Raw genomic sequence first — 18,091 nt, 5'->3', positions numbered from 1 at the left:
AGGAAAAATTTCAGGAAGGCTGATGTGGGATATCATCAGTAAAGAATTAAAGGACAGTAGCATAATTAATGCCAATCAACATGGTTTTATGAAAAATGAGCTTGTCAAACAAATGTACCTCATCATAAACTGATCACTAGTTTGGTCGAGAAAGGTAATTGTGCTGAGATAATAGATTTCTGTGAGTCATTTGACTTAGTCCTGCATGACATTCTCATAAAAAAAATTAACACTATACAAAATTCCTGTTTTCCATATTAAATGGATTAAAACCTAGTTAAATAATAGATGTCAAAATAATTGTAAATGAGGAATCACAGAACCCTAGAAGTATAAGACTGGAAGGGACCTTGAGAGGTCATCTAGTCCAGTCCCCTGCACTCAAGGCAGGACTATATAAAAACAAGACCATCCTTGGCATGTGTTTGTTAAAAACCTCCAATGATGGAGATTCCAGAACCTCCCTAGATAATTTATTCCAGGGTTTAACCACCCTGACAGTGAGGAAGTTTTTCCTAATATGCAACCTAAACCTCCCTTGCTGCAATTGAAGGCCATTGCTTGTCCTATCCTCAGAAGGTAACGAGAACAATTTTTCTCCCTCCTCCTTGTAACAACCTTTTATGTATTTGAAAACTATTATCATGTCCCCTCTGTCTTCTCTTCTCCAGACTAAATAAACCCAGTTTTTTCAATCTTCCTTCACAGGTCATGTTTTCTAGACCTTTAATAATTTTTTGTTGCTCTTCTCTGGACTTTCTCCAATTTGTTCACATCTTTCCTGAAATGTGGCACCCAGAACTGGACACAATACTCCAGCTGAGGCCTTATCAGCACGGAGTAGAGCAGAAGAATTACTTCTTGTGTCTTGCTTACAATACTCCTGATGATACATCCCAGAATGGCATTCCCTTTTTTTGCAACAGTGTTATACTGTTGATTCATATTCAGCTTGTGATCCACTATAACCCACAGATCCCTATTCACAGTACTCCTTCCTAGGCAGTCATTTCCCATTTTGTATGTGTGCAACTGATTGTTCCTTCCTAAATGGAGTACTTTGCATTTGTCCTTATGAATTTCATCCTATTTACTTCAGACCATTTTTCCAGTTTGTCCAGATCATTTTGAATTTTAATTCTGTCCTCCAAAGCACTTGCAACCCCTCCCAGCTTGGTATCATCCACAAACTTTATAAGTGTCCTCTCTATGCTATTATCTAAATCATTGATGAAGATCTTGAACAGAACTGGACTCAGAACTGATCCCTGTGGGACCCCACTTGATATGCCCTTCCAGATTGGCTGTGAACCACTGATTGATTACTCTCTGGGAGTGGTTTTTGAACCAGTTACACACCCACCTTATAGTAGCTCCATCTAGGCTGTATTTCCCTAGTTTGTTTATGAGAAGGTCATGCAGGTACCTACTTGGAGAATAGACTTCTGATACCAGACGACTCTTTAATTGATCAGAAAAAGGCTTTAAAAGCTCCAATGGTTGGAAGCTGAAGCTAGAAAAATTCAGACAAGAAATAGGGTGCAAATTTTTAACAGTGAGGGTAATTAACCATTGGAATGACGTGCCTAGGGACATGATGGATTCTCCATCACTTGATGTCTTTAAATCAAGACTGGATGTCTTTCTAAAAGATAAGCTAGGGCTCAGACAGAAGTTATGGGCTTGATGCAGTGTTTACTGGATGAGGTTCTATGACCTGGGCTACGTCGGAGGTCAGACTAGATGATGATAATGGTCATGTTCCAGTACCGGATATGGACTGGCAGCAGAGCCTGCTTATACACATGTGACGTGTTCATCATAAGTTCCTTTAATGCTCTGCCAGGTATGGCTGAGGTTTCTTTAAATCAGTGGTCACCAACCTGTTGATCCCGGAGCCTCGGCCAGTCAATCGCAATCTCCGGGCCGCTAAAAGTCCAGTGGGTGCAGGGGCTCAGCCCTGCCTTCCTTGGCCCCACGCCACTCCCAGAAGCGGCTGGCCGCTGGCATGTCTCTGCGGCCCCTGGGGGAAGGGGAGGGTGAGACGGCTCTGTATGCTGCCCTCGCCCCTTGCACCATCCCCGCAGCTCCCATTAGCTGGAAACCGACCATTGGGAACTGCGGGGGTGGCGCTTGCAGGTGCGAGCAGTGCACGGAGACCTGCTGCCGCCCTCCCTCCAGGGGCAGCATGCAGAGATATGCCAGCAGCCAGCTGCTTCTGGGAGTGGCGTGGGGCCACAGCAGGCAGGCAGCCTGCCTGAGCCCTGCTGTGCTGCCTGTCCTGCCTGGAGCCTGCACCACGCCGCCCCATGCCCAGCCCAGAGCTCTCTCACAGACCCCACATCCCGACCCCTTGCCCCAGCCCAGAGCCCCCTCCTGCACCCAAACTCCCTCCCTGAGCTTGCACCCCAAGTCCCTGCCCCAGCCCGGTGAAAGTGAGTGAGGATGGGAGGAAGGACTGGAGGGAGCAGGGCCTTGGCGAAGGGGCGAGGTAGATCCTGGGTTGATCTTAAATTCAAAATGTGATCTTGTGTGTAAAACGGTTGGAGACCACGGCTGTAAATGAACACGGTGCCACCTAATGGCTGAATAGTGTAATATGGGTTAGCATTCCATTATATAGTCCCTTCCAGCCTCAAAATTTATGAAAAATAGTCTTAAAAACCATAAGGCCTAGTTTAAATGACTCCAATCCTGAATGTTAGTCAAATAGACATTGCAAGAGAATCTCTGCAGTAAATTGTATTAATCCCCTCTGGCCACCAGAGGACACTGTTCAGACATAATTATTCACCCAAATAGTGAATTGGAAGCCTGATGGGAAGTGATTTTAATAATTCACTCACATCAGAACTGGAGTTTTGCTTTAAAGTTTTCAGGTCTCTCAGGTCCCCCTCTCCTCCCTACTCCCTCAGTGGAGTAATGTAGCAGCCACTTTAATAACATAAGAACAGCGATACTGGGTCAGACCAAATGTTCATCTAGCCCAGTGGCCAATGCCAGGTACCCCAGAGGAGATGAACAGAACAGGTAATCATCAAGTGATACATCCTGTCGCCTATTCCCAGCTTCTGGCAAACAGAGGCTAGGGACACCACCCCTGCCCATCCTGGCTAATAGCCATTGATGGACCTCCATGAACTTATCTAGTTCTTTTTTGAACCCAGTTATAGTCTTGGCCTTCACAACATCCCCTGGCAAGGAGTTCCACAGGTTGACTGTGCATTCTGTGAAAAAAATCTTCCTTTTTAAACCCGCTGCCTATTAATTTTATTTGGTGACCGCTGATTCTTGTGTTCTGAGGAGTAAATAACACTTTCTTATTTACTTTCTCCACACCAGTCATGATTTTACAGATCTCTATCATATTCCCCCCCGCCCTTAGTCGTCTCTTTTTCAGGCTGAAAAGTACCAGTCTTACTAATCTCTCCTCATACAGAAGTCGTCCCATACCCCTAATAATTTTTGTTGCCCTTTTCTGAACCTTTTCCAATTTCAGTATATCTTTTTTGAGATGGAGCGACCACATCTGCACTCAGTATTCAAGATGTGGGCATACCATGGATTTATATAGAGGCAGTATGATATTTTCTGTCTTATTTTCTATCCCTTTCTTAATGATTCCCAACATTCTGTTTGTTTTTTTGACTGCCACTGCCCATTGAGTGAACGTTTTCAAAGAGCTATCCACAATGACTCCAACACAGCCCTTGTTTGTGCGAGTGGAAGCTGATGTAGATCAGGAGTGAGTCTAGCTCATTGCAACCCATATCAGCATGCTGTTTAGAATGAAATGAGTGCAAATAGTCACCTATTGGGTGCAATCACCTGTCCTAACTGCAGCAAAACCATCATACTTGTGGCCGCTGTTCCACATTAGTTACACTGCATTATGTAGTCACAATGTACAACAGCCAGAAGACAGCAGTACTTTTATTGGCTGCATTAACAGGTCTAATACACACAGCACCATGGCAGACCTACCTCCTACTTGACGGGCTTGGATAAAATAGATTGTGTTCACCACTGAGCTAAAACAGATCAGCAGACATGGCGATTACACTGAAAATCACTGGACGTGGAACGAATGGAGAACATCATACACAGTTTAAAAAAACAGCAGATTAGCAGTAACCTCTGGTTTGAAATGGTTGTCACATTCCATAGTTGACATTCTCCCAAAGACAAACTGATGAGCGTGTAAAAAATGATTAACCTAAAAATTGGGTCAACCACATGCATTCATTGCACTGATAAATGCAGAATAATATTTTACGATTAATGTTTAGTGTGATTGTTTTTTTCCATCGTTATTAGCAGTAACAGCATAATGAAGTGATGGTTCTTTTGCTTCATTCCCTTCCCCCTCACCCCAGATGATATAAGGTTGGAATTGCAGAACAACGCTGACATCATCAATCAACTGAACACATTATCTACCCTGGCAGTAAATGTATCCTCCTGTGTGTCGTTTGATCGCATTCAGGTGGCAAAAAACAGAGAGGCGCTGGAAATGGTAGCTAAAGAGCTTTTTTTGAGGAATGAACTTTTTGGAAGTAAGTGCCATGTTCAGTTACAGAAATGCCCATGTAATTAATGAATTAACCCTTTTTTACCCTGTTATCATGTGCAGTAGCCAAAGTGCAGTTCATGAGTCAAGTGCTATACCCAGAGTTCTATACTAGGAAAACAATAGGTCCCAGCAAACAATGCTCAACCTGCAATCTTCAGCCAATCAGCCATGACATATTGCATGGCCATGCCTCCTTATCACAGATGAGAGTGGGCTACAATCTGCTCCTTTTCATGCAGATAGGTGTAGGTAGCCCTTGGTATCCTGGCAAGGTGCCAGTAGGGTCTTCTGTTGAGCCACCTTGGGAACCCCTGGTGAATCTCCAGGATACAGAGCTGTCCTCCAGATAGGCCTGTAGAGGGAAAGGGATATGTAAAGCAAGTAATATGAAGAGACCACACCTTTCTTTAGCAGATCATACTGTTCTTAAAATGCTTTAATGAAACCAAATAGTAGCCCATTATTGTAGGAGACATATATTAGCAGATGAGAACTACATTCGTAAAAGTCAGATGAATTTGGCCCATTAATATTTGGCTATCATATCAAGTAGGGAAAAAGAAAGGATCTTATGTGTGTCCTTCGTTTAATTTTTAAAGGAATTGGAATGCGAGCTCAGGACTTTCTTGAAAGTCCCATAAACTGTTCTTTTTTAATATCCCATAATTCAAGCCACCATTAAAAACATCTCCCTTATCAACAGAAACTCTACTAACCTTAATAATGTGATGTATCAGTAGTTATTAAAACTGATTTCTTGTACCTCTATCATACATGAGATTTGATAATCTGTATATGGAATATTTATAGTTTTCCTAGTCGGGTTAGATCTAAAACCAAGGTTTTCCAAAAGTGACTAGTGATTTTGGGTACCTCCAATACTGAGTGCTGATGTAGGAACAACTTAAAAGGGTCTGCTTTTCAGAGGGTGGGTTCTTGGCACCCAGAATCACCAGTCAGTTTTGGAAATGTCAGCATAAATACAGTGTGAGCAACAACAGCTAACTCTGCTTTGACATGCGTGATAGTGACAACAAATTGCATATCTAGCTGAGCAGTAGGCTCTTCAGTTAAAAGACGGTTGGGTTTTAATATGCAAAAGGATTATAAAAATGAGGAGTTCAGATTTGATACTTATACGTGGCACTATCCTACTGCAACCATTGTTGACTGAAAAATAAATTTCACTTTGTTTTCTCAAGGTGTCATTTTCAATCTACCATCAAGCAGTAACAGACAGAGGAGAGCAACTCCCGACAGTCTCTCCCTTCCTCCACTAGTCAATTATACCATCCGAATGAGCAGCAGGATTTCCCAAACGACAAATAGGATCAGGGAGAGGATCTGGACCGTGGGCCCACATAATTCAACCTCGCAGAGCCAGATCTACAGCCGAGCCTTTATCTATATCCAGGACAGTATCGAGAGAGCAATCATTGAGTTGCAGACTGGGAAGAGTCCAGAAGAAATAGCTGTTCAAGTCCAGGCCACTCCCTACCCCTGCTACAATAAGGACATGTAAGTTCATGAGCCCTCAGGAAGTCAGCAAATCCATACCCTTGCACTGAGGCAGGACCAAGTAAACCTAGACCATCACTGAGAGGTGTTTATCTACAGTGTTCGTAAAATCCTCTAGTGATGGGGATTTCACAACCTCCCTTGGAAGCCTGTTCCAGAGCTTAACTACCCTTCTAGCTAGACATTTTTTCCTAATATCTAACCTAAATCTCCCTTGCTGCTGATTAAACCCATTACTTCTCATCAATGACAATGACTTGCAGAACGTGTTATACATTAGCAGGATAATTACAATGGTTGGGACTTACCGGCTTCCTCAAAGCCATGCTCCCATGAAAAGAAAATCATAATAGAAAAGGAAAATCTATATGAAGATTTAAAGAAATATTATTTTGTTGTTTTAAAGGATCCAGGATGAGACTCTGGCCCTACCAAAATCAATGGCAAAACTCCCAGTGACTCTAGTGGGGTGAGGATTTCACCCAGAGTGCCTTGTCTCATCATTGTACTATAAATATGTGAATCGTCATAATTCCCATAGGTACTACTGTAGGTGAAAATTACTACCTCCATTTTAGAGACAGGGAAACTGAGGCATAGTGAGTCACTGGCGGAGCTGGGATTAGACTTCAGGAGTCTTGGCCTATTTCAGTAGGTGTATAAATCCAGATAGTAGCTTAGATAGTAGCTGAGTAGCAGATAGTAGCTTATCTGTTGAGGAAAAAAAAAGTCCCTAAGTTTACGAGCCTAAATATGAGCTTTAAGTTACTTGATATTACTTCAAGTTGCGGTATTTATTTTTTGTTCCAGCAATTCCAGTTTAGACACCATTCATAGTGTACAGTTCTGCTACATATGCTTCTCTCTCTCAGGGGTTGCAAGAGCTATAGAGGAGATGAGGTTGTAACTCTCCTCTCAACAATGTTGAGGGGAGACAGATGAGATTCCAGTGCACTGAGCAGTCAGGGTTAACTGCCTGCTATACCAAGTGGTGCAGTATGAATGGTGTATGAACCAGAGTGAGTCTTGATAAACAGACTGGCACAGGAGTGAGGAGTTTTGGATTCTGCTCACCTTGAGCCAGATCTCAGTGGGCGTAAATCAGCATAACTCAGCTGACTTCAATACAGCCATGCCACTTTATACCAGCTGAGGATCTGGCCCCTGGGTGCGACAGTTATGATAAGAAATGGGATCCTGGGTCTGTGATGTCTCTGAATTATTACAGGGACCAGAGGCAGCATCCAAGCTGGGTAAACACATGTGTGAAAAGCCATTTTCAATGTATTTTACAGCAGTGAGGGATGTTCAGCAAATTGCACTGTTGGCTTGGACACTCATTCTACAGAGGGCAGTATAACTGACTCCACTCGGGCAGACCAAAAGAGTTGGGCAGGGACGGTGTCCCTGGCCTCTGCTTGCCAGAAGCTGGGGATGGGCGACAGGGGATGGATCCCTTGATGATGACCTGTTCTGTTCATTCCCTCTGGGGCACCTAGCACTGGCCACTGTCAGAAGACAGGTTACTGGGCTAGATGGACCTTTAGTCTGACCCAGTATGGCCGCTTTTAATGCAGGACATTTCATTCTCAAAGCATGAGGTTGTGCCACCTGAACTAAAAAGCTAGCTGCATCCTGTAGGGCACTTGTTAACCTTATAGGTCGATCAGCCGAGAGACCGAGAGAGAGAGAGTTGTATTCTCCTAATGTAGGTTACAATAGGATAATTCACATGCAAAGGTCTGCCACCTTATTGTGACTGTGAAGTGGTCAGGAATAGTTCAGACAATATGTCAATTATTTACAGCAAAAATACAGATTATTATTGTTAAATCATTGTGTACTATGATGAACTATTTCCTGGAGGCACTCATTATTGAGCTGTAAGCTGCTTTTCTCGCACTCTTGCTGCCAAGAAAACAACTCACCTTCACAATTCTCTTTCCCCCACCTGGAAAGTTCAGAAGATGAAATTTCATTCAATCATTAAAATACCCAGGAGCTGTGGAATGACGCTGCAGTAGAAGCTGCTATAAAATCAACATTCATCAACTGCTACCGCTTAGTTACCATTTTACAGGCAAAGTTGTGGCAATCTCATATGTCATTGTACCGTAACATTTGGAAACTGCTGAAATTTGGAGACCTGGTTGACGTTCTTTTTAGTTGAAAAATGCAGTTTCATCTAAATCAAAACCTTTCATGAACGTGGGTTGATTTTTATGACGTCTTTGAGTTTCCAACTAAAACAATTCAGAACAAAATTAAATTTTAATTTCGCTTGAAATAGTTTCATTTGAGACTTTTTGCAGAAATAGTACTGGCTTTTTTCATCAGAAAGGGAACATGCTATATGTTCCTTAAAATTAATCTACTGTGGAAAATCAATCAGGTAACAATCTTGTTTTCAAATACAGTAGGCTCAATTTACTACCACCACTACTTCCTTTTGAGTGGAAGGAAAGTCTGCTGGCTAACGCATAGGGATGAGGATCAATACATGTGGATTCTAATACCAGTTCTGTCACAGTCTGACACTGGGCAAGACACTTGGGTCACAGTTTGCAAATGTGGGTGTCAAGTCAGGCACCTGAATCCATATGTAGGCAGGGAAATAAGCAGCCCGATTTTCAGAAATGGTAATTATCTGCCGACTGTATTGACTAACTTTATTCGGAGTCATGAATTCCCAGCACTTTGGATTTAGGTGCCTAACTTTAGGCGTACAGTTTTGAAATTGTTGGCCTTAATTTCTCTGTGCTACAGTTTTCCCAGCGGTTAAAATCAGACGAATAATACTTACATGGTAGCAGGGTAAAAAGGGTTAATTCATTAATATTTTTAAACTGTTTGGAAGGTCCTATGTAAGTACAAAATACCCTTATTCTAATAATTATACTCTACATTTAAAAATATGAGCATGGTTTTCCTCTGCAAAGAGTATTAGTTTGAAAAGTATATTCTTCATAAATCCCAATCCAGCACATTTTCTATTCAGCTAAATCCTGCATTTGTCTTTTACAGGTTCTTAAGCAGTGTGACCTACTCTCTTCCATTTGCTCTGATGGCTGCTTGGTCACTGTTTATAGCTGCTTTTGTGAAAAAGCTTGTTCAAGAGAAAGATCTAAGGCTATATGAGGTACAGTAATGAAATTATGACTAGATTTTCTATCTAGAAGATAATGTGACATTGACTGGAGCAACATAAGTGTTAAAAGCCCCGTTTTCAATGTATAAAATGCACATGTTAAACATGTAAATGTATGGAGTCAATGAAATGAATGAATTGTAGTTGAAGGGAAATCACTTACTTTCTTTGTTAAAATGAGAGCTGGCGGCTGACAGAGTTTCTGCAAATAAACCAACTCCTGCTGCGTGTTTCCATTTAGGTGGGTGGGGATGACAAGCTGTCGATGTGTTATTAGTGGTTTTATTCAGTGAGGAATGGGGGACAGCTATATGAAACGTTCAACCTAAAATCAACTTATATACAGCCTGGTTCAAGTTTAACCTGTGTTTCTGAACGTGCTGCAATGGTTTGCTGGAACTGCTCTGTTTGTGTAAACTGTCTTGCAAATCTTCTGTTATCTTGACTTTTCCTGAAAGGTCGCTCAGGGCAATCTAGTCACATAAGTCTCATGGCTCGTCTCTTGTGTCCCTGATTGGACCCATACCCCGTGTGATCAGGAGGGGTTTGCAAACTCAGGAGACACAATGTTCCCTGGGTATCTAAAGGAGAGGCTGAAATTGGGGCAGGCCCCCAGCCAGTACAATGCCCCAGGTGTTGTATTTTACATCATCTCTTGCGAAAGAGAGCTCTTGGCTCATTGCGCCTACCAGAGGGAAAATAATAGCATTGAAAGCAAAGTGAAGTTCTTTTCCCTGCCATAATTTAATTGGATTTTCAAAGTGAACATGGACTACAGCCTTGAGAGCCAAAGAGCTTTTGCAAGCCTAACCCTCAGCAATCAACAAGAACTCAGACAGATCTGTTCCTGTTACCATTCCCATGGAAACAGCTGCTGGATCACCAAAAAATGTCTTAAACTAATGGACACTTACAAAAATTGAAGGAAATTTCATGAGTTCTTTTCTTAAAACAACCCAAAACCAATTAATTGATTGATCTAATTGATCGCAGCTTTCATGCCATTTTCCACAGGAACCAGAGTAGCGGCAGGCTTGTTAGAAATGTAACCAGTCGCATCAGTTATAGAAAAGAGCTGTAAATGTGGTTTCTCTTGCAGCACATAATATTCTTAGGCTACTAAAGCTGAGAGGGCCAGGTTCACAGCTGATGTAAATGAGTGAGCCTTTGTTGCAGCAGTGTCTGTTTATACCAGGAGGCTCTAGATTTCTAGTGTTAGGTAAGAGGGAAATGAGGAAATTGACTTTTTCTTTTACAATGAGGTCCTTGGTTGAGATTTTAAAAGTGTCTTTGCAGTAAAACCACTCAATAGTCTTTTAAAATATACTCAAAATGTTTTAGAAAAGCAACGAATACTATAGGCTTATACGAGAGGCTAATGTTAGTATTTGCGTTGGATTTTGGGGGCCATGTATACCTTCTGGGACATGTCACTCTTTTACTGGACTGTTCTGCAAACACAGGATAGTCCGAAAATGCAAATTTGCTAGGCTACACTGGTTTATAAGTAGAGCATATGCCAATATTAGAGAGGGCATGCTCTAATTTCATGCACTATCCAGAGTGTGAGAAGAGAGAGAAGTATTTCAGTGACAAGTATATAATCAGAAATATCTCTTAATAAACAGCTGTCCCTTTTCTGCCTTCTTTTCCATAGTACATGAAGATGATGGGTGTCAACTCCAGCAGCCATTTCATTGCCTGGTTCATTGAAAGCGCCACCTTCCTTCTAATCACAGTCATGTTTCTCATCATTATACTGAAAGTTGGCAACATCCTGCCCAAAATCAATGTGGTGATTCTGTTCCTGTACCTCATGGACTACAGCCTCTCCATCATAGCCATGTGCTACCTCATCAGTGTCTTCTTCAACAACACCAACATCGCCGCCTTGGTTGGCAGCCTTATCTACAGCCTCACCTTTTCTCCCTTCATTGTGCTGCTGGTAATTGAGAATCATTTGAGCTTTTCAGTGAAGAGTCTGCTGGTAAGTTTTTTTCTCATTAAAATAAAGGGGTGGGGGTGTCTGGCAGCAGACATTTGCTTCTGGTGCTCCCGAGGGTCACAAATGAATGTGAGCTGAGTGGCTTCATTCTAGACTCTGCTTAGGGACATCACCAAGCCACTGCACAACGTGACACAAGGTAGAATTCTCCAGGTTCTGATCAAGAGCTACCCACAGCTAGACTAGCAAGGCTGTTATGGATAGAAATGAGGGATTCTGTCAGCGCTTTAAGGGAAGGTTGCTGACTTCATTACACCTGGCGCTGCCAATTCGTTGATTGCACAAACCTCAAATTCCCCTTTACATAGCAATGAAACCAGACCTCAAGAATTATAACGTAATGCTTGCTCCAAAAGAGAAAAAACAAGATGATCAGATATCAGTTCCTTTCTGAACTGAGATATGGAATAAAAGGATTTAGCAGGAGGGGCAAAACATCTCACTGGCTAACGCATCTCTGTCCTGCAATGGAAACCTCAGATCCTGCACTCCATTGGGATCCCACAATGTAAAGCAGTTACACCCAAATCTTCAAATACATTTAGGCTCCTAATGTCCACTGCTTTCAATTCAAATTGGGAGCCTAAATACCCCTGAGGATCTGGGCCTTAGTGTCATTTTGGCATACGGGAGTACCTTTCTCATTGCCTGGACTGTATAAAGTCAAGGTATTAGTCTCATAAGTAAAAACCTCTGACTGGAGACAAAATTTTCTCTGGAATCATAGATGTTTAGGTCCCAAAAGCAAAATTCATTGCTTGCATGAGCAAACATAAGTCCACAGAATTCAGTGGATTAATTTTGCCCCGTGCTTCAAGTAATTCTGACTGACTGATTAACTTGCAAAGTTGCAATTTTTCAAAATTTTGTATCGGCCAAAATCCTCTCTTTGTGAATACTGCTTGCGTAAGATATTGAACTGTCTGATTTTTGTGTACAAATGCATGTTTTTGCACAAAGAAGCAACTGCATATGCAAAATCATAGGGGCACTTTTAGAGACCACCACTGAAAATTTTATCAATAATGTGTTTGATCCAGTGCTCACTGAAGTCAGGGGAAAGATTTGCTGCCACATCTCTGGCCACTGGATCAGGCCCAGTGAAGGTTTTTTTGTGAATTCTTCAGTAATTTTGTTTTCCAATTTGTTCCACAGAGCCTGTTGTCCCCAACTGCATTCAGTTATGCAAGTCAGTACATTGCTCGTTATGAGGAACAGGGCATAGGTAAGTAGGGGACATATGAAACTAAGTTTTACTCCTTCATGACGGTGATACTTCATCAACATATTTCACACTATATTCTCTATATCTTTACTACAGGCCTGCAATGGGACAATATGTATAGCTCACCCATGTCTGGCGACAATACTTCTTTTGGCTGGATGTGCTGGCTAATTCTGATAGACTCTTTCATCTATTTCATTCTGGGCTGGTACATTAGGAATGTTTTCCCAGGTAAGAATGCCAAGTATTACAGGCGACTGCCACACAGTCTCCCTTGAAAATTATAAATCAGCCCTGGCGGATTCCAGAATTCATGGGAGTGGGTAGATCTGTCCTCGGCAGCGCCCTCCACTTGTAGATCAAGGAGGCGTGATTTGCTTTTTAATTGTATGTGACACACAGTAATAGCTTAGGGGGTGTCCCTGGGTTCCAGTTGTGACTGGGTATCTGAGAGGTGTAATGAAACTGTGACAGGGTGACGCAGCAGCCCAGAAAGGGTTAGGGGGTCCCTGCCGGTCACATGGCTAGGTGGGCTATATAAGAAGCTGTGCTGGGAAAGGCTGCGTATCTTTTCCCCTGGCTGATGGAAGCCAGGGAAAAGCCTTTGGGGATGTAGCCAGTATTTGTCAGCATAGGAGCCGACTCCGTGGGTGCTCTTGGGCTGGAGCACTCACGGGGAAAAATTAGTGGGTGCTCTGCACCCACTGGCAGCCAAGCTCCTCTCCCCCCCCCTCCTCCCTTGAGCATGCCATGTCCCCGCTCCTCCACCTACCTCCCAGCGCTTCCCCCTGGCCGCTACCAAACAGCTGTTTGGCTGCTCCGGGGGTGGGGAGGGAGGGAAGGAGCGGGAACATGGCGCGCTCAGGGGAGGAGACAGGGAAGAGGTGAGGCCGGGGCAGGGATTGGGGAAGGAGTCGGAATAGGGGCAGGGAGGGGGCAGAGTTGGGGCAGGGACTTTGGGGAAGGGGTTGGAATGGGGGCAGGGGTGGGGGCAGAGGGGGATCAAGCACCCACCAGTGGGAACAGAAGTCGGTGCCGATGTTTGTCAGTGGAGTTGTTTTATTTTGTGTCCTACGGCTCCTTTCATTTCACACAATAACTCATGCCCTGAGGCAAGGGGCTTTAAAGGACTTGGATGTGGTGTTTGTTTCCCTTCCCTGGCTGGTGAAATGGTCTATCAGTGTACAGACACCTACAGTGGGCCTGGGAAGAAAAGTAAAGTGCTCCTTCCATCTGACTATGAAATTACTCAGGATAATATATTACACAATACTTCCTACTATGCAAGCGGAGAAAAATCCTATACAGGAGTTACCAATCGTACACGTGGGCATCAAGGCGAGGATAAACTCCTCTGGACTTTATCTTTGCTATTCACCAGTGCGCAGTCGCAGCCAGTACTTTCTGTAAGATGTCAACGAGCATACACTTCAATTTGCTTCTTTCCTCCTTTTTCCTTTTGTTTATGGTTGCAGGAAAATATGGCATGGCTGCCCCATGGTATTTCCCATTGCTTCCCTCCTACTGGGCCGAAAGCTACGGTGACAGACCATTATGGAATGAGAAGAGATGCGGACTCCTCTTCACCAAACTCTTGCTCAGAAAAGAGGCTGCATTCGCCAGTAAGATGTGTACGTGCCTACTAGAATTGTTAATGATGGTAACCCCGGCAAGCGCTATATGAAGCTAAGTTTACAACGGGGGCGCCATGTCGTGTGTAGGCAATGTTTGTCCAGAGGAATGGACAGTACAGGAATGGACTTGTTAAATACTTAACAAGTCCATTCCTGTACTGGAGAGATTGCTGGTTGCAGTGGTAGCCCAGTTGTTAAATGTAAGGGATAACTCTGAAACCTTTCCTTATCTAAAACCAGAATGACCGGGTTAAGTACACCCGCTCTGCCATGTCTATGTGCAAACTTGACACTGGCCCATGCAATCTTAGAAGGGTGCAGTTACCTAGTTTGGGCATGCAAATGCAGGTTTGCCTTTGACAAAAGGGATGCCTGTATTTAAAAGCTTGCTAGGTTTACCTAAGGTACATAAATATGGTTTGCTTGAAGAAAGGGAGTACTTGTGGCACCATAGAGGCTAACGAATTTATTTGAGCGTAAGCTTTCGTGAGCTACAGCTCACTTCATTGGATGCTCACGAAAGCTTATGCTCAAATAAATTGATTAGTCTCTAAGGTGCTACAAGTCTTCCCTTTCTTTTTGCGAATACAGACTAACATGGCTGCTATTCTGCAACCTGTCACGGTTTGCTTGGTATTTTTAGCATGCCCTATGCGTGTTTTAGGGAATACCTTCAATTCTGGAAAGCTGAGCTAATATTATTTAGTTAACTACAAGCTTAACAAAAAACCCCTTACATTGACGTCAGGGAGTGATGGATCCAATCCCACAACTGCTATCAAGCCTAGTGCTTACTGCCTTGAGAAATCATATGAAAACCAGTTAGACTATTCTCACTATGCTTTGTAGCAAGTGTTTTCAGGATCAGGACCTAAGGCGTTATCTCAGACAAGTGGCAAGGGATTAAGGATGGCAGGACATAATTCCATGTCTGTTTCTTTTTAATCAGTTTGTAACATAAATTTCTTTAGTTTGTCTTCTTCAGAAGCATCTGAGCACAGAGCCAGGATCTGCTGAGTTTTAGTCCTCGCTTTTACTCCCTCTGGGGCCTAGGGCAAGTCACTTCAGCTCTTTGTGAGGCTGTGTCTACACTGGAAGCCTTACAACAGCGCAGCTCTATCGCTGCAGCTGTGCCACTGTATGGTTTCCCATGTAGCCGCTCTGTGCCAATGGGAGAGAGCTTCATTAATTTAATATATAATTGAATTAAACCACCCCCAATGAGCGGCGGTAGCTATGTCGGTGGGAAAGCGTCTCCCACCGACACAGCTCTGTACACACCGGTGCGCCTGTCGGTGAAAATTACGTTGCCTGGGGGTGTTTTTTTCACACCCCCGACCGACAAAAGTTTTACCAATAAGAGTGCTAGTTTAGAGAGAGCCTCAGTTTCCTTGTTTGTACAATGTGTTTAGCACTGTAACCCTTCCCTACCTTCCTGATAGGGGTGTTGAACAAACTGATTGATTAGTGAAGACGGGTTAAACGCTTCGTTCTTATATAATGCTTCTCGTGTTCATAAAGTGCTTATTATTTCAAATAATGGCTTTTTATAATATGAACAGGAATAGCAGCAGCTAAAATAATGAGAGTACAATGCAGACAGTTAAATTAGCATCATTATTACTACTAATGATAATAATTAATTTTTACAAAAAAGTGCCTAGAGGCCCCAACCACGATTGCTCCCCCACCCCCAGCGAGGCCTAATGAGAGACAGTCCTGGTCCGAAGGAGCTCACCCTTCAAACAGACAAAACAGACAAGACAGACAAAGGGAGGTGGGCGGGGGGAGAGAAGTAGTGGAAGTGTCTTGAGCAAGGTCATGGACAGGTCAGTCATCAAACCATGAATAGAGCCCAGGCAGGGGCGGCGAGTTACATGGGCCCATGGTGCCCAGGCTCCAGCAATATTCAGGGCCCAGGGGCCCAGCTCCACCAATGTTTGGGGCCAGGTCTCTCTCCCAGCCCCACCTGCTGCCCCCACGCATCTCCTCCAAGTGTCTCCCGGACCCCACTTGCTGCCCCGGGCGCCTCCCCTGGACCCCGGAGCATCCCTGTCTCAAGCTGGTGGTTGCCCCCTGCAGCTCCACCCTGTGCTCTGCTGTGCTGGCTCCGGGCATCAACTGCTGCCGCAGGGTCCTAGTGACCCCCTTCTAGGGCCAGGGCAGGCTGACCCTGACCCTGCCTTTCCACCTCGGACCCTTCTTTTTTCTTTTAGGTACTTAGACCTATTCTGGGCACCACCAAAAATTATACAAATGTGCCGCCCCGGGTGTCTTGACTCCCAGTTAAGTACCCTGCCGCTCGACACACCCTCCCTCCTCAGACAGTTGTGTATTTATTGAGCATTATTTGCGTTAGGTGGCATGGGCATGGGGCCACTTATAAACTGATTAATTTTTACTGGTATGTGTTGTTATAAGCTGTAGAGAGACAAGGTAGAGGAGGTAAGATCTTTTATTGGAACAACTTCTGGTGGTGAGAGAGACAAGCTTTCGAGCTACACAGAGCTCTTCATCGGGTCTGGGAAATGTACTCCGAGTGTCACAGCTAAACACAAGATGGAACAGATTATTTAACATAAGTAGTTCACACACATTTCCAGGGGCCATTCAAGGTGAAACGGCCAATTGACAACCCTCCAGTCACAGGGAGGAAAGGAAAGGGTGTGAGGAAAAGGCAGCTTGTCGGGAGGTTGGGGAGGGGCGGTTGTGTGGATTGTAGATTGCTGTAATAAGCCATAAATCCACTAGTGCCTCTGTTCAGCCCGTGATTTTTAGTGTCTAGCAGAGTAATGAATGTAAGCTCCCAGGCTCGTCCTTTGAAGGTGCTGTGCAGGTTTCCTTTGAGGACGAGGACTGAGAGGTCCGATATAGAGTGATAGTTTTGTGAGAAATGTTCAGCCCAGGTGACAGGGTGTTTTTTCTTTTCTCATTTTCCTGTGAGAGTTCATTGGAGAGTGCAGTGATTGTCTGGTTTCACCCACATCGTTGGTAGTGGGACATTTAGTGCACTGGATGAGGTACATCATATGTGGCGATAGGCATGTGTAGGACCCATGGACCTTGAAAGGTTTGTTGCGGGAGGGTATTGATCATCATAGCAGTGGAGCTATGTCTGCAGGTTTGGCATCTGTTGTTCTGGCAGGGTCTGGTGCTGCTTTGAGTTGCTGTGTGCTGGTCTCTGGGAAGCTTGCTTCTGATGATGAGTCTGGAGAGGCTGAAGGTTGTTTGAAGGCCAGAAGAGGGGCTTCGGGAAAGATGTCTTTTAAGATGTAGTCCCCATCGAGTAGGGGTTGTAATTGTTCAATGATACCCTGTATGGGTTCCAGTGTGGGGTGATAGGACCAACACATCTACAGCACCACATACAATCATGGAAGTTTGAAGCTGTAGGAAGTTAGAGGGAGAAATATTGGAAAGTTCAAAAATGATGCAAATACCAGGGAATGTTCCCAAGTTTTCAGCTGACAAGAATGTATTTCTCTTTACTGTTCTTTATAAAAAGCCCTATACCTTTTCTCGATAAAAAGGTCCATAGCCACATATATAAAGTCATAAGTTATCTCTTCTGGTTCTTTTTTTAGATGTCAAAAGTGCCCTTCCTCCTAACCTCGAGCCTGAACCCCCCAACCTCACCGTGGGAGTCTCTCTTCATGGAATAACAAAGACCTATGGCTCCAAAGCTGCCGTTGAGAACCTCAGCCTGAACTTCTATGAAGAAAACATCACCTCCTTGCTGGGGCACAATGGAGCTGGAAAAACAACGACAATGTATGTCTCTCTTGAAGAGTGGTTATTAGACGCTGCGTCAAATGGGTCTGTGTTGCGAGTGGGGATGAGTGAAAGAACAAATGGGAGTTCTCAGTGTTATAAGGTCTGGATAAGATGTCTTCTTTGATTTGGTCTTTTTGTAATTATCGTACATGGTGTACCTTGCCCCTTGTCCATCCCCCCTGTGATAGATAAGGGTGTTTTTCTACTTTGGAGT

General features: G+C 43.8%; 1 protein-coding gene across 1 annotated transcript in view; it reads left to right on the top strand.

Moving 5' to 3' along the window:
• ABCA12 (ATP binding cassette subfamily A member 12) overlaps positions 1 to 18,091 on the top strand; it is a 90,400-nt gene that overhangs the window by 23,946 nt on the left and 48,363 nt on the right. Inside the window, exons 13-20 of the mRNA XM_073306733.1 lie at positions 4,377 to 4,556; positions 5,776 to 6,091; positions 9,116 to 9,230; positions 10,897 to 11,226; positions 12,400 to 12,469; positions 12,566 to 12,700; positions 13,945 to 14,091; positions 17,688 to 17,874. Of these exons, the coding sequence (XP_073162834.1) occupies positions 4,377 to 4,556; positions 5,776 to 6,091; positions 9,116 to 9,230; positions 10,897 to 11,226; positions 12,400 to 12,469; positions 12,566 to 12,700; positions 13,945 to 14,091; positions 17,688 to 17,874 (1,480 nt within the window). The remainder of the gene's footprint in view (positions 1 to 4,376; positions 4,557 to 5,775; positions 6,092 to 9,115; positions 9,231 to 10,896; positions 11,227 to 12,399; positions 12,470 to 12,565; positions 12,701 to 13,944; positions 14,092 to 17,687; positions 17,875 to 18,091) is intronic.

The sequence above is a fragment of the Lepidochelys kempii genome, chromosome 11 (assembly GCF_965140265.1).
Source record: "Lepidochelys kempii isolate rLepKem1 chromosome 11, rLepKem1.hap2, whole genome shotgun sequence".
Lineage (NCBI taxonomy): Eukaryota > Metazoa > Chordata > Testudines > Cheloniidae > Lepidochelys > Lepidochelys kempii.
This window is presented reverse-complemented; position numbering and strand designations above follow the sequence as displayed.